We start from the raw sequence: 15,250 nt of genomic DNA, 5'->3' as shown, positions 1-15,250 counted from the left end.
GGACTCTACTTTTTGGGCCTGCAGCGTAGTGAAACTTGCGTAGAGGTGAAGGAAGATAAGCGATCATCTTGTAGAAATGCCAGTCGTGACCGGCTCACCACAACAATATGAGTGCCACCCGGCATTGGCAAAGAGACTTTTGTCGTCCGCTATTTTGCGCAGGCGAGGCACGTCATTTCTGGGAGCCCTGTGACGTCACAGGATGGTTCCTCGTGTGTGGCATATATAGCCGGGCGGCCGCTGGAGATGGGCGACAGTCGCATCGGCTGACCCACGGCCCAGCGCGTGGACGCGCCATGGCGAGCGCGTGGTTCTCCCTAATGCTGCTGCTGGCGGTCGGCGGGCGAGATTCCGTCGTGGCACACGAAGTGCAGGCCCACGTGCTTGCAGAAAAATTACACGCACAGCCCGTCGGTGAGTATACTTTTTAATGCTTCACTTATAGTTAACAAATACAGCGGAATTCCGAAGTATCTCTGGAGTCGTTTCACAAAAACTACGCTATAGAAATTACGTCTTAAATACTTATTTCACCCTCTGTATGTTTTCTTCCATATACACAGCGTTACCATCTGCAGTTGCTGCGTATGATATTTAGTTTAGGTTGTCAAATCCCTTGATACCGAAGCCGCCTCTTCCTTCACACTATATATTTCCTCTTTTTATTTGTTTCTAGCCGCTATTACTATCGTTACAATGCAGATATTTCTTGAGCGCTGAATTACATTTTACTTGAACTGATACTTTTGAAGTGGCTATGCCACTTTGCGTACGGTCGTGAACCCACGGTCACCCTCATCTTGTTACAGAGATCTTTGCTCGATTAGTTTTATGTTTGCAGCGCACTGAAAATAAGGTAAAACAGTGGAACTGTCTACGGCAAGCGCTGTGAATGTTGTTTCTTTTCGCTCATGATACGTGCTGTTGACAACAGTAGTACCCAGTTTACTCTCCGTCTTCAAGCTTGCGTTGAGTACTGCTCGGGTCTATCTCGGATTTCTGGCAGTGTTAGTGGCGCGTTATACGGGAAGATTTACTAATGAAGCGTTGGTTAATATGCACCTCATGTTTGGGTTCACTGAATTCAATGGAAGACCGGAAGGAAGGAGGAAAGGAAGACTAGAATTTAACGTCTCGTAGACACCGAGGATGTTAGAAACGGCCTTGGAAGACAGGCACAACGGCACAATGTTGAGCTGCTCCAGCACAGACAGCAACCACATTGCTTACAATGTTTCGTCTGAGCATTTTACCGTTACTATGTGTTGAGTGATATACTTTCTGGTTATTGTTTCTTACAGGCTTTTTCGCTGTTGTGGAGGTATTTTCACAGAAGCAATGGTGACTGCAGTAACATACCGAATGAATCATAACTGCATTATTACTTTGTAAAGAGGTGTCGGATATCGTGGGTTCCTTATAACAAAATACTCAGTCAAAGAAACACTAGCACACTGAGATGACAAAAGTCATGTTCTACCTCCTTGTATTGTGTTGAGCCTCCTTTTACAGGGTGTAGTGTAGCAACTTGTCGTGGCATGGGCTCAATAAGTCGTTGAAAGTTCCCTGCAGAAATACTGAACCACGCTGCCCCTATAGCCATTGCGTCTTAGCTTCCTTGCACTTTCTATTTATTTCATTCCTCGGCGACTACTATTTCTGTATTCCTGAATTACTCCGAACATTTTAGTACTTCCTTCTGTAATCGATCAAATTCTCTGTTACCCATGGTTTCTTCGCAGTTACATTCTTTGTACGATGTTTTTCTTTCCAACTTCTATGACGGCCCATTTTAGAGATTGAGGCGTAGCGCCGTATAACGATCCTGCCTTGGAGGCGGTTAAGTGGGAGATGTGTCTCAGAGCTGGATAGCGACATATGGTGACGCGAGACTGGACGCGCACGTAGTTTATGTATCAGCCGATAGAGGACAATATTAAATAGGTGGACTGTGATTTTAGTTTCAATTGTGCCCACTAGTGTGCACTAAAGTAATAGAATGTTTCTCATAAACTGTTTCTAGTATTTTCGTAAAGTGTTATTATGTCTTTTTGTGTATGTAAAGTGTTATAAAGGTGTTTTAGCAGTATGAATGTTGCGTGAGTGTGGTTTAAGGTTAATATGAAGATAATTGATTAACGAGTTACGTAGCAAGAGTTAGTGTGGGAACATTTCGAAGGAGTGTGGATATGAACAAAGAGGATTTTTGTAGAATAGATTTGTAAAGTAAGTTTATGGTAAAGAGAAAGTTAATTCATGTATAAATAACAATAGTAAATAACTTCATGCATAAACTTCAGCATATTAGATAATTACGTCGGTAAAAAGTGCAGTCGTTAGGTTTACTATTTTGCGATTGGTTATTGATGAAAAGCGCGGATTGACGCGGGAGATTGTTGTTTTGCTATTGGCTGTTGAGTAAACTGACCAATGGTAAAGCAATATTCTTCGTGCGCCTTTCTCTGCTGGTACAGAAGACTTAGAGTATTCTAGAGAAGGGTGGGAACCTAGCCATGAAACAGTTCGGACGTGTGTAGTAGTAGTTCCGATGGAAATGATAAGTTGCCGGATCTAGCATTGTTTCTTACATCAAAAGTGTTGTAAAGTGACGGCATAATTATTCCGATGGGTGTGTAGAAATTTCGGAATTTTTTGTGATGAGAAAAGACATATATTCCCCGTGGCGTATTGAGCAGGTCGGTGGCTAAAAACTGTGACTGCATTTGGTACCGACAGACTTAATATTTGGCGAGCATTCTAAATAAAAAACAATCAGTATTTTTGTAGCTATTACGTTTTCGGGAAATGCAACTCCATAAACTTGCTAACGTGAGTGAAAGGGATTGTGAGTGACTGTGTTAAGACTAGCACAGGCTTGGCAGTGATACTTGTTCACCTAAGTTTCAGAATATATTAATTGAGGACAAAATTTCCAACCTTTCTTTTGTGTGAAAACTTTCTCCCGAAACGTAGATTAGTGACTTAAATTGCAGCTTGGTTCACGTCGAAGTACGTAGGTTTCACTCGGCATTCCTGCTGATGATCTGCTGAGACAATGTTCACAGGTAGGTGCAGGTCCGTCGTAAAGGGACGGAAAGAACCGCGCCGCCGCAAGATGTCCAGTCCTTTTCAACTGTACTGCCTACTGAGCTCTTCCATATTCCTATATCAATAGCCTTACAGAACTTCAAGCGTATCTCATAATTCCTTAGTACTTCCACATCCCATTTCTTTGGGTATTGATTCTTCTGACTAACCTCCTACACTTTAGCCTACTCTTCATGACTACTACATTGTGATCTGAGTCGACATGTGCTCATGGGTACGCCTTACAATTCAGTGTCTGATTTCGGAATCTCAGTATAACGATGATGTAAACTGAAGACTTGCCTTATCACCCGACCTTTTCCAAGTACATCTCCTCCTCTTGTGATTCTTGAACAGAGTATTCGCTATTACTAGCTGAAATTTATTACAGAACTCCATTAGTTTCTCATTCATTGTCCCAAGCCCATATTCTCCTATAACCTTTTCTTCTACCCCTTCCCCTAGAACTGCATTCCAGTCCCCCATGACTATTATATTTACATCTCCCTTTGCGTACGGTATTACTCTTTCAGTATCCTCATATACATTCTCTATCACTTCATCTTCAGCTTTCAACGTCAGCATGTATACCTGGACTATCGTTGTCGGTGTTGTTTTGCTGTCGATTGTGATAAGAACAAAAATGGCTCTGAGCACTATGGGACTTAACTTCTGAGGTCATCAGTCCCCAAGAACTTAGAACTACTTAAACCTAACTAACTTAAGGACATCACACACATCCATGCCCGAGGCAGGATTCGAACCTGCGACCGTAGCGGTCTCGCGGTTCCACACTGCAGCGCCTAGAACCGCACGGTCACTCCGGACGGCCTGATAAGAACAACCCTATGACTTAACTATTCGCAGTAACCCACTCGCTATCCTACCTCCCTATTCATAACGAACCCTTCTCCCGTTATACCATTTTCTGCTGCTGTTGATATTACCCTACAGTCATCTGACCGGAAATCCTTGTCTTCTTTCCATTTCACTTCATTGACTCCTATGTCTAGACTGAAGCTTTGCATTTCCCTTTTCAGATTTTATGGCTTCCCTACCATGTTCTAGCTTCTGACGTTCCACGGCCCGACTCATAGAACTCCTTTCTTGGCTATCAGTCTTTTTCTCATGGTCGCCTCCCCCTTGGCAATCCCCTCCCGGAGATCCGAATGGGGAATTATTCCGAAATCTTTAGCTAATAGAGAGATCGACATGACACTTTTTCAGTTACAGCCCCCAAGTTCTGCCTATGCACGTTATGTTTCTTTAATGCAGTGGTTTCCATTCCCTTCTGCATCCTTATGCATTTGATCACTGATCATTTTTCCGCTTTTGGCACCAATTTACAACCTAAAGGCAAGAGAATGCACTGAACCTCTATCCGCACCTCCGCCTTCTTTGACAACGCCGTTGTCAGAATGAAGGTGACTCCTTATGCCGGAAATCTTCGGCCGCCAATATTGATTATTAATCAAAATTTAAGCGCTGGTGAGTTTCGAACCCTGTACGGAAAACATTCACATTACTAATCAATGACGGTACCTTTTTTTTTAAAAAAAAAAAAAAAGGTGGGGGGGGGGTGCCTTCGCGGCGCCCGAAGAGAGGGGTGGGGGCAAAGTGGGCAGGGGTCGTATCCTGCGGCCTGGCCATCATGTCCCGATCCCACCCTCCAGGAAGCAAGGAAAGCGTGGGGAACCTGGAGTAGAGGTATAATAAACGTCGTTTATTTATTTATTTTTCATTTCGTTCTTTTTTTATTTTTTATTAATTTATTTTGTCATTAATACCGCCGAGGATACCAGGAAACTGACGTCATGAGTGAAGGGAAGGGCAGCAAGACATCAGACTAATTGAAAGTATCAACGTATAGTTTTTCCGAGAAGAACATTCCGGTTACCAGTGAATATATTAGTTCTAAGTGTGGAAGATGTGGGAATCAACTCTTCATGACAGTATCACCCCAGCCCTGGGGTGCGTTAAAGGAGACGCTGCAGAGGCAAGTGGAGAGCAATTGTCTGTATTTTGGATTGCGGACAACTGCCAATGGCGTTCATTAACGAACTGCCAAAAGTCAAGGACACATTTCCCGCCATCAGCAAACAAGCAAGTGAGCTGCGTGCGCACAAATCCACCTCACAGAGTTCGTCTTCGCTTGCTGGAAGTATCCCGCGTCCGCAAGGAGGAACGGTTGAGTATGTAGCTGATGAGGAGTCGTACTGGTATTTAAGGACAACATCTATCACACCAAGAACCAGACACCTCTCACCAATCTCCACATCTGGCAGTGCTTCCCGTAGACCATGGGTGTATATATGGCACGTGTGTTTAAGACCAGAAAATGTCTTGGAAAACATACATTTTTCTTTGATTAGACTGCTAGGAGGATTTCGGAACGCCCTTTCTCACAGAGTATTTTTTTGTGTTGTTTGATACACTGATACACCAATTCTTGCATATCAAACAGGCAATACGTATTTCATTTCCAGATTCTGCCTAGAACTACAACCTCCCCCTCCCTTCACCTAAATCATCAAATTTTTCGACGTTATAGATGTAATAGAACTGTGTAGACGTATATAAATTTTAGAAGTATTCATCCTTTCTGGAACCTCCCCGAAGGATACCCTCCTCACGCCCCAACATCATTTCTGCCAATTTTTTTCTATCTGTTTTTCCTTTCATTGGCGATAATTTAGCCATCTCCCTTCCCCACCTAAAATTAAATAAAAGAAATAAATAATCGAAACCCATGACTATTCGCTTCTTGCACTTGTTTACTTTACAGCACCATTTTACAGCAAGAGATCTACGGAATTTGGATATTTTATGTATGTACAGTGTAGCAGTACGTTATCTTAGTGCATTATGTATGAATTTTTATGTTGGTTTAAAATATTCTGTTAGCCCTATTAATAATTTACTACACTACTGGCCATTAAAATTAATGCACCAAGAAGAAATGCAGATGATAAACGGGTATTCATTTGACAAATATATTATACTAGAACTGACATGTGATTACATTTTTCACGCAATTTGGGTGCATAGATCCTGAGAAATCAGTACCCAGAACAACCACCTCTGGTCGTAATAACGGCCTTGATATGCCTAGGTGTTGAGTCAAACAGAGCTTGGATGGCGTGTACAGGTACAGCTGCCCATGCAGCTTCAACACGATACCACACTTCATCAAGAGTAGTGACTGGCTTATTGTGACGAGTCAGTTGCTCGGCCATCATTGACCAGACGTTTTCAATTGATGAGAGATCTGGAGAATGTGCTGGCCAGGGCAGCAGTCGAACATTTTCTGTATCCAGAAAGGCCCGTACAGGACCTGCAACATGTGGTCGTACATTATCCTGCTGAAATGTAGGGTTTCGCAGGGATCGAATAAAGGGTAGAGCCACGGGTCGTAATACATCTGAATTGTAATGTCCACTATTGAAAGTGCCGTAAATGCGAACAAGAGGTGACCGAGACGTGTAACCAATGGCACCCCATACCATCACGCCGGGCGATACGCCAGTATGGCGATGACGAATACACGCTTCCAATGTGCGTTCACCGCGATGTCGCCAAACACGGATGTGACCATCATGATGCTGTACACAGGTTCGCCGTTGAGTACACCATCGCAGGCGCTCCTGTCTGTGATGCAGCGTCAAGGGTAACCGCAACCATGGTCTCCGAGCTGATAGTCCATGCTGCTGCAAACGTCGTCAGACTGTTCGTGCAGCTGGTTTTTGTTTTGCAAACGTCCCCATCTGTTGACTCAGGGATCGAGACGTGGCTGTACGATCCGTTACAGCCATGCTGATAAGATGCCTGTCATGTCGACTGCTAGTGAGACGTGGCCGTTGTGATCAATCACGACGTTCGGTATTACCCTCCGGAACCCACCGATTCCATATTCTGCTAACAGTCATTGGATCTCGACCAACGCGAGCAGCAATGTTGCGTTACTTTAAACCGCAATCGCGATAGGCTACAATCCGACCTTTATCAAAGTCGGAAACATGATGGTACGCATTTCTCCTCCTAACACGAGGCATCACAACAACGTTTCACCAGGCAACGCCGGTCAACTGCTGTTTGTGTATGAGAGATCGGTTGGAAACTTTCGTCATGTCAGCACGTTGTAGGTGTCACCACCGGCGCCAACCTTGTATGAATTCTCTGAAAAGCTAATCATTTGCATATCACAGCATCTTCTTCCTGTCGGTTAAATTTCGAGTCTGTAGCACGTCATCTTCGTGGTGTAGCAATTTTAATGGCCGGTAGTGTAATTTGACATTTCAGCTTATGGTCTGACTAGTATGCCCCAGGAGTAAGTCAAGCATACTTTTAGTTGTTATAACATAATAATTAATGATACAGTTGTTATGTGTCCATGACATGTGATGTACGAGCTGTGAATCCGCCAGTGCTGCAAGGTTTAAAAAGTATGGGTTTTGAATGAGCTTTTATTGTCAAAACTATAGCAATGCATCGAGATCGCATTCCCGAGTTGTACATGAGAAGACGGGCATATTTTTACATTTCTATCAAAAAAGTGAATGTTACAGTTAAACGTGTAGCATGATACATGATATATGAGCTGCGATTCCTCTACTACTACAGGGCTTAAAACTCTTATCAAGTTCGATAATTTTTGAGAACATTTATCTTGTAGAACAGCTGTTTTTATTGCTTAAATGTGCATATGCACAGTCACAACCGAAGTTAGCGTTCGTGGAGTCGTAGCGCCTGCTCCGTTTACCGCCACCATCTAGCACCATGGTGGTACGTCTGAGGATGGTCTAAAACAGACCGAAGGCGGTAACCTCATAAAAAAGAAGTTTCTTGCGATTGTTACTGTGAATGTGCATTAGTAGGTTTAAATGAGGCCATTTTCCTCAAAATTGTAGGTACTAACTCTATATGGCAGCTAATTGCAATATATTGTTGAATTAGCTGCACTCATGTGGTGTAGTCCAATTTCGTTTTCCAGTTTTGTTAGAGTACCGTATAAAAGACATAGTGAAATTCCACCTAGTGTATATCGAATCATTACTGGTCCTAATGTAACACATGACGTATGAACCGTCAAAAAAATTTTACAACCTGGAAGCATTTGTTACAACACTAATGTTTTACGTTATATACTGACTGGCATGCCTCATTAAGAAACTCGGCATAATCTTTTGTAGTAAAAAAACTTTCTGCAGTGAATTCTGATAGTATATGTTGCATGGCGTATGATGTATGAGTTTCGATCGTCTATATTTAATAAGATAGCACATGTGAGAGAAATGAACGTAAAACACCCGTGAATACTGCGCCAGTAATTTACTTAATGTTATGGACCATCCACCGATAGGATTCTAAATATCTTTCGTCATACCAAAACACCTGTGCCTATACTACGACATAGCAGCTCTCTGTATGTGTCTGCTCATTGACGTAATACTTTGCACTATTGTATTGTTTTCGTGTCGCCTACGCACAGAAATACGATGATACCTGTCTACATGTAACAGTTGTAAAATGTGGTTCAGAATGGTTCAAATGGCTCTGAGCACTATGGGACTTAACATCCTATGTCATCAGTCCCCTAGAGCTTAGAACTACTTAAACCCAACCAACCTCAGGACATCACACACATCCATGCCCGAGGCAGGATTCGAACTTGCGACCGCAGCAGTACCACGGTTCCGGACTGAAGCGCCTAGAACCGCACGGTCACCGCGGCCGGCTGTAAAATGTGGACTGAAGCGTGAAGCTTAAAATATGTAATCAACTTTGACTATGAAGTATGTGTATATACACGAGCTATTAATGTATAAACCGATGTCATCATTTTATGAACGTACTACAGATGCTTGAAAATGACCCCCGATAAAATTGCTATTTGCACAAGTAACAAACAAATTACAGCCTACTTGTACCATGTCTTCGTTCTCAAAGCTGATAATGGTGTCTGACACAAGTACAAGATATCGTGTCGTTCGCAGTGATTACTCAACACCTCCGTTCACGCCCCTTACGTCCCCTAGCAGGCCTGGTATCAACATCAAACACTAATAATGCTAATGCAGTCTGGTGGCCGTTATACCCGTCACAGAGATTCGCAGCTCTAATCATCATTTACGTACCAACCGACGGTGTGTGTATGGAGTCACATTGACATCCGACGATGTCTTCTAAGGGCTTAATGTTTTCTGTCGAGTAATGTATTTCGAAGTACATTAAAGTGAGAAAAGCCATGGGATACCTCCTAATATCGTGTCGCATCTCCTTTCGCCCGATGTAGAGCTGCAACTCGACATATCTCGTACTCAACAAGTCCACTGTAGTAATATTGAGCCATGCTGCGTCTATAGCCGTCCATAATTACGAAAGTGTTGCCGGTGAAGGACTTGTGCACGAACTGCCTCTCGACTATATTCCATAAATCTTCGATGAGATTAATGTTGGACGATGTGGGTGGCCAAACCATTGACTCGCACTGTCTAGAATGTTCTTCAAATCAATCGTGAGGAAAAGGTGCCCCAACGATATGGCGCATTGTCATCCATAAAAAATTCCATCGTTTTTAGGGAACATGATTTTCAAGAATAACTGCAATTTCTCTCCAAGAAGCCGAACATAACCACTTCCATTCAATAGTCTGACCACTTTGATCAGAGGGCCCAGTCCATTCCATGTAGACACAGCCCACGCCATTATGAAGCCAACACCAACATGCACGGTGCCTTGTTGACAGCTTGGGCTCATGGCTTCGCGAGGACTCCCTATGACCAGGCCATGGTTTACCAGTCCTGCAAGATTCAATCGATATGGACACGAGCTCATGACAGGCGATGAAGACGATGTCGTGCTGTTAGCACAGGCACTCGTGTCGGTCGTATGCCATGCCCCATTAACGTCAAATTTCACTGCACTCTCCTAACGGATACATTCGTCGTACGTCCTACATTGATTTTTGCGGCTATTTCATGCCATGTTGCTTGTCTGTTAGCACTGGCAACTCTACGCAAAAGCCACTGCTCTCGGTCGTTAAGCGAAGATCGTCTGCCTCTGTGTTGCCAATGATCAGAGACAATTCCCGAAATGTGGCAGTCTCATCACACCCTTGGACTGTGGGTCTCGGAATATTGAATTCGCTAACGAGTTCCGCGAGATAACCCGTGACCAAGGGGTGGTGTCTTTGATTAGTAATCAAACGTCATTGGTTCCGGGCTAGAATACCTCCACCGCTTAAATATTGAATAAAAATCATCAACAACGGCGGCTAAAGACTTCCGACATAAGAAGTCACCTTCACTCAGCAACGGCCTGGTCAAGGAGAGGGGAGGAGCGGATAGAGTTTCAGCGTACTCTCTTGCCGCTGGAGTGGAAAACTGCCGCTAAAGACGGAAGAATAAGCAAAGATCAACGGCATGAGAATGCAGAGTGCAATGGAAAACACTGCATTAAAGACACAGAACATCTATCCACAGGACATATGGCCTGTAATTGCAAAAGTGTCATGATGATCTCTCACTGGCAAAAGATTCCGGACTGGTCCCCATTCCGATCTCCGGAAGGGGACTGCCAAAGGGGAGGTGACCATGAGAAAAAGACTGAATAACCAACGGAAGGATAACGCTCTAAAAGTATGGCCGTGGAACGTCGGACGCTTAAAGGTGGTACGCAAGCTATAAAATTTGAAAAAGAAAAGGCTGAGACTCAGTCTAGATATAGTAGGGGTTCAGCAAAGTGAAATGGAAATAAGGCAAGGGCATCTGGTCAGATGAGTATAGGGTAATAACAACAGCAGCAGAAAATGGCAAACGGGAGTAGGATTCATCTTGAATATGAAGGTAGGGCACAGAATGTGTTATTGTGAACAATTCAGTGGCAGAATTGTTCTTATCAGAATCGACAGCAAACCAACACCGACAACGATAGTCCAGGTATACATGTCGACGCCGCAAGCTGAAGATGAAGAGATAGAGAAAATGTATGAGGATATTGAAAAGGTAATATAGCATGTAAAGGGGGATGAAAATCTAATAGTCATGGGGGACTGGAATGCAGTTGTAGGGGAATGAGTAGAAGAAAAGGTTACAGGAGAATATGGGCTTGGGACAAGGAATGAGAGAGGAGGAAGACTAATTGAGTTCTGAAATAAATTTCAGCTAGTAGTAGCGAATACTCTATTCAAGAATCACAAGAGGAGTACGTATACTTGAAAAAGGCAGGGTTATACGGTAGGATTTCAGTTACATTTGCTGCGGTCGCAGGTTCGAATCCTGCCTCGGGCATGGATGTTTGTGATGTCCTTAGGTTAGTTAGGTTTAAGTAGTTCTAAGTTCCAGGGGACTGATGACCACAGATGTTAAGTCCCATAGTGCTCAGAGCCATTTGAACCATCAGTTACATTACATCATGGTCAGGCAGAGATTCCGAAATCAGGTACTGGAATGTAAGGCCTACCCAGGTGCCCATTTAGACTCAGGTCACAATGTAGCAGTGATGAACAGTAGGCTGAAGTTTAAGAGATTAGTCAGGAAAAATAAATACGCAAAGAAGCGGGATACGGAAATGCTAAGGAATGATGAGATACACTTGAAGTTCTCTAAGGCTATAGATATAGCGATTAGGAATAGGAGAGTAGGCAGTACAGTTGAAGAGGATGGGACATCTCTAAAAAGGGCAATCACAGAAGCTGGAAAGAAAAACATAGGTACCAGGATGGTAACTGCAATGAAACCACGGGCAATGGAAGAAATACTTCAGTTGATCAATAAGGAATACAAAGACATTCAGGGAAATTCAGGAATACAGAAATGCAGGTCACTTAGCAATGAGATAAATAAGAACTGCAGGGGTGTGAAGACGAAATGGCTGCATGAAAAATGTGAAGAAATCGAAAAAGAATATGACTGTCGGAAGGACGGACTCAGCATATAAAAAATTAAAAACAACCTTCTATGAAATTAAAAGCAAGGGTGGTAACATTAGGAGTGCAATGGTAATTCCACTGTTAAAGGCAGGGAGAAAGCGGATAAGTGGAAGAAGTATATTGAAGGCCTCTGTGAGGGGAAGATTTGTCTGATAACGTGACAGAAGAAGAAACATGAGTCGATATAGAAGAGATAGAGGATTCAGTATTAAAATCAGAATTTGATAGAGCTTTAGAAGACATAAGACCGAATAAGGCAGAAGGGATAGACAACATTGCATCAGCTTTGTTTAAATCATCGGGGGAAGTGGCAACAAGACGATTATTCACGTTGGTGTGTAGAATGTATGAGATTGATGATATATCATCAGACCTTCGGGAAAAAATCATCCACAAAATTCTGAATATTGCAAAGAGTCGACATGTTGGAGAATTATCCCACAACCAGCTTAATACTTCATGCATCCAAGTTACCTAGAAGAATAACGCACAGAATAATGGTAAAGAAAATTTAGGATGTTTTAGGTGACTATCAGTAAAGGTTTTAGGGAGGCGCTTGTGATGTGGAGGTTGATAATGGAAATAACACTAAAGAAAAATCAAGACACGTTCATGGCATTTGTCGACTTGGAAAAGGTTTCGACAATGTAAAATAGTGCTAAATCTTCGAAATTCTGAGAAAAATTAGCGTAAGCTTTAGAGAAAGACGGGAAATATACAGTATGTACAAGAACCAACAGGGACAATAAGAGTGGCATACCAAGAGCGAAGTGCTCGACTTAAAAAGTTGAAGTTAAAAAGTGGAATTAAAATTCAAGGTGAAAGAATATCAGTGAATATCAGTGATAAGACTCGCTGTTGATATTTCTATCCTGAGTGAAAGCGAAGAAGAATTACAGAATCTGCTGAACGGAACGAACAGTCTAATGAGTAAAGAATATGGACTGGGAGTAAATCGAAGGAAGACGAAACTGGTGGGAAGTACCAGAAATGAGAACAGCGTGAGACGCAACATCAAAAGCGGTGATCACGAAGTAGATCAAGTTAAGGGATACTGCTACCTAAGCAACAAATTAACCCATGACGAACAGAGTAAGAAGGACAGAAAATGCAGACTAGAATTAGAAAAAAGTCCATTGCTATCCAAGAGAAGTCTAGAAGTAATAAACATACCCCCAAACTTGAGGAAGAAATTTCTGAGAATGTACGTTTGAAGAACAGCATCGTATGGTACTGAAACTTGGACTGTGGGAAAACCGGAGCAGAAGAGCATCGAAGCATTTGAGGTGTGGTGCTACAGAAGAATATTGGAAATTAGGTAAACTGGTAAGATAAGGAATGAGGAGGTTCTGCGAAGAATCGGCAAAGAAAGGTAACCACACAAGAAAACAATTTAAAAAAATAAAAAATAAAAAGTACACGATTTCCGGAATGTAAAGGCCGTTGCGTCTAGCTTCATCTACCATTTCGCTTTCCAAGTGTGTTAATTCCTTTCATGCGGCCATCATCACGTCAGAAAACGTTTGACATGAATCACGGAGTACAAATGACTGCTCCGCTACGCACTGTCATTTTACACCTTATGTACGCGATACTACCGCCATCTGATATTTGCGTATTGCCATCCCATGACTTTTGCCACATCAGTGCATGCTACCGAGCCCTTTGCACCTGTACAAGAGCAGTAGGCAATGGGTTTTCTTCCTGACTTTCATTGTACATTCGTCATTAGTCATTACAAACACTAATACTAGTACACATTGCAGAAACACCATCATGTGTATGCACATAATGTATAATATATATACTCATAACAGGTCTGAGGAAGATAACAATAAACCACCTCTACTACGACCATCCGCCTCATAACGGCAAATAAGAAGGAATGTCGTGTTTCGACAATAAAAGCTCGTCGCTACAGAGTACTGTCTAATACATGACTGTGTATTTTCGTTGTTGTCCAGCAGTGCGACTTTCGCGCGGCCTCCTGGATGGTCTGGTGGGTGCCGTGTTGAGTCCTGTGCTGGACGCCGGTGAGAACGAGTGCTCGAGCGCCCGCGGTGATAGCCTCAACATCGGCGCAACTCTGCCCCTCGGGATATCAGCCGGCATTTCCGGCTCTTCGGCTAACGCCCACACCAGACATGGATGCGGCGCCAGCGCCGGGTCCAGTTCTGGAGGCTTGAACAGTGGTAGCGCCTCTACTGCCTCTGCAGGTGGAAATGGATACAGCGCTGGTGGAAGCGGTGTAGCAGCTCAGGCAGGTCAAGGGTCAGGGGCTCACGGTGGAAATGAAGGTTATGGGCAAGGACATCGTCAGCACATCGGAGGGGAAGCCAAATCCAGTGGTTCTGCAGGAACTGGAGTGGGCTGGGAAGGTCAGAGTGAGTCACATGCCGTTAGCGGGTCCACTGGACAAAGCAGACCTAGTGTTGCCTCAAACGGACCGGGAAATGGAAACGGTTTCAGCAATAGTGGAGGGTATGTGGGAGGTTCTCCAGTCCGAGGTGAGGCAGCATCAGTGAGCGCGAGCTCATCGCAATCTGCTAGTGCCTCTTTCGGACACGGTAGTTCTGCAGCTGGTGAATATGGGCAAGGTAATTTGGGAGATGAGTTCAGTGGCTATGATGGTGGACATGTTCATACGTCTAATCAGTATGGAATAGGTAGTTCCAGTGCTGGGGGTCACGAACAAGGAACTCAGAAGGATGGACTGAACCAAGGTGAAGGTTCAGGGCTGATGGGAGGCGTCGTCAGCAGCTCATACTCGACCAGCAAAGCATCCAGCAGCGCTGGGAGTTCTGGTGGGGCGCGTCCTGGAGCCTCCCACTCCAGCTCTCGCAGTGACGCGAACTCGTCTTCACGTAGCCACTCATTTCTAATTAGTGCATAAGAAATATGCTCCTTAACAGTTACCATTGCTTTGGATCTATCGATTTCAAATAAATTTGGACCAATGGGTAAACCCTTGTTCACCATTTTCGTTCCTTTTCCAGTGAACGAGGAAATTAATAGTTTTCCAATAAGTAAGAAAGTGTTTCACAAAATAAAAGCCTTCATAGTTTGCAGACTAAAAACTACTCGATGTATTACTTATAAGTTTCCATGATATCCAAACAGAGCTTTAAAAATAGCCAGCAGGTTTTGCTAACGAGAGAGAAAAGTGCAGGAAGAAGCCTAAATTCTCATATTAAACTTTCTCTTAATCCCAAGAATATCTAAATTAATAGTACT

The 15,250-nt window shown here is 43.4% G+C and overlaps 1 protein-coding gene across 2 annotated transcripts; it reads left to right on the top strand.

Annotated features, from left to right (window-relative positions):
• The first annotated feature begins 262 nt into the window (after window positions 1-262).
• On the top strand, window positions 263-14,981 carry LOC124794670 (glycine-rich cell wall structural protein 1.0-like). Of its 2 annotated transcripts, none has more exons than XM_047258215.1 (2): window positions 263-414; window positions 13,984-14,981. In XM_047258215.1, the coding sequence occupies exons 1-2, from the start codon at window positions 297-299 to the stop codon at window positions 14,907-14,909; spliced, it is 1,044 nt and encodes a 347-aa protein (XP_047114171.1). In that variant the 5' UTR covers window positions 263-296; the 3' UTR covers window positions 14,910-14,981. The 2 variants fall into 2 exon arrangements, with proteins under 2 accessions (XP_047114171.1, XP_047114163.1); XM_047258207.1 differs by having other exon boundaries at window positions 13,981-14,981.
• The last annotated feature ends 269 nt before the right edge of the window (window positions 14,982-15,250 follow it).

This window comes from Schistocerca piceifrons, chromosome 1 (genome assembly GCF_021461385.2).
Source record: "Schistocerca piceifrons isolate TAMUIC-IGC-003096 chromosome 1, iqSchPice1.1, whole genome shotgun sequence".
NCBI classification, from domain to species: Eukaryota; Metazoa; Arthropoda; class Insecta; order Orthoptera; family Acrididae; genus Schistocerca; species Schistocerca piceifrons.
This window is presented reverse-complemented; position numbering and strand designations above follow the sequence as displayed.

Bases quoted from the DNA above. Each gene is read 5' to 3' on its own strand.
- LOC124794670 (XM_047258207.1), top strand. From the start codon at position 297: ATGGCGAGCGCGTGGTTCTCCCTAATGCTGCTGCTGGCGGTCGGCGGG. The intron at 415-13,980 runs GTGAGTATACTT...GTTGTTGTCCAG, and splicing joins ATTACACGCACAGCCCGTCG to CAGTGCGACTTTCGCGCGGC.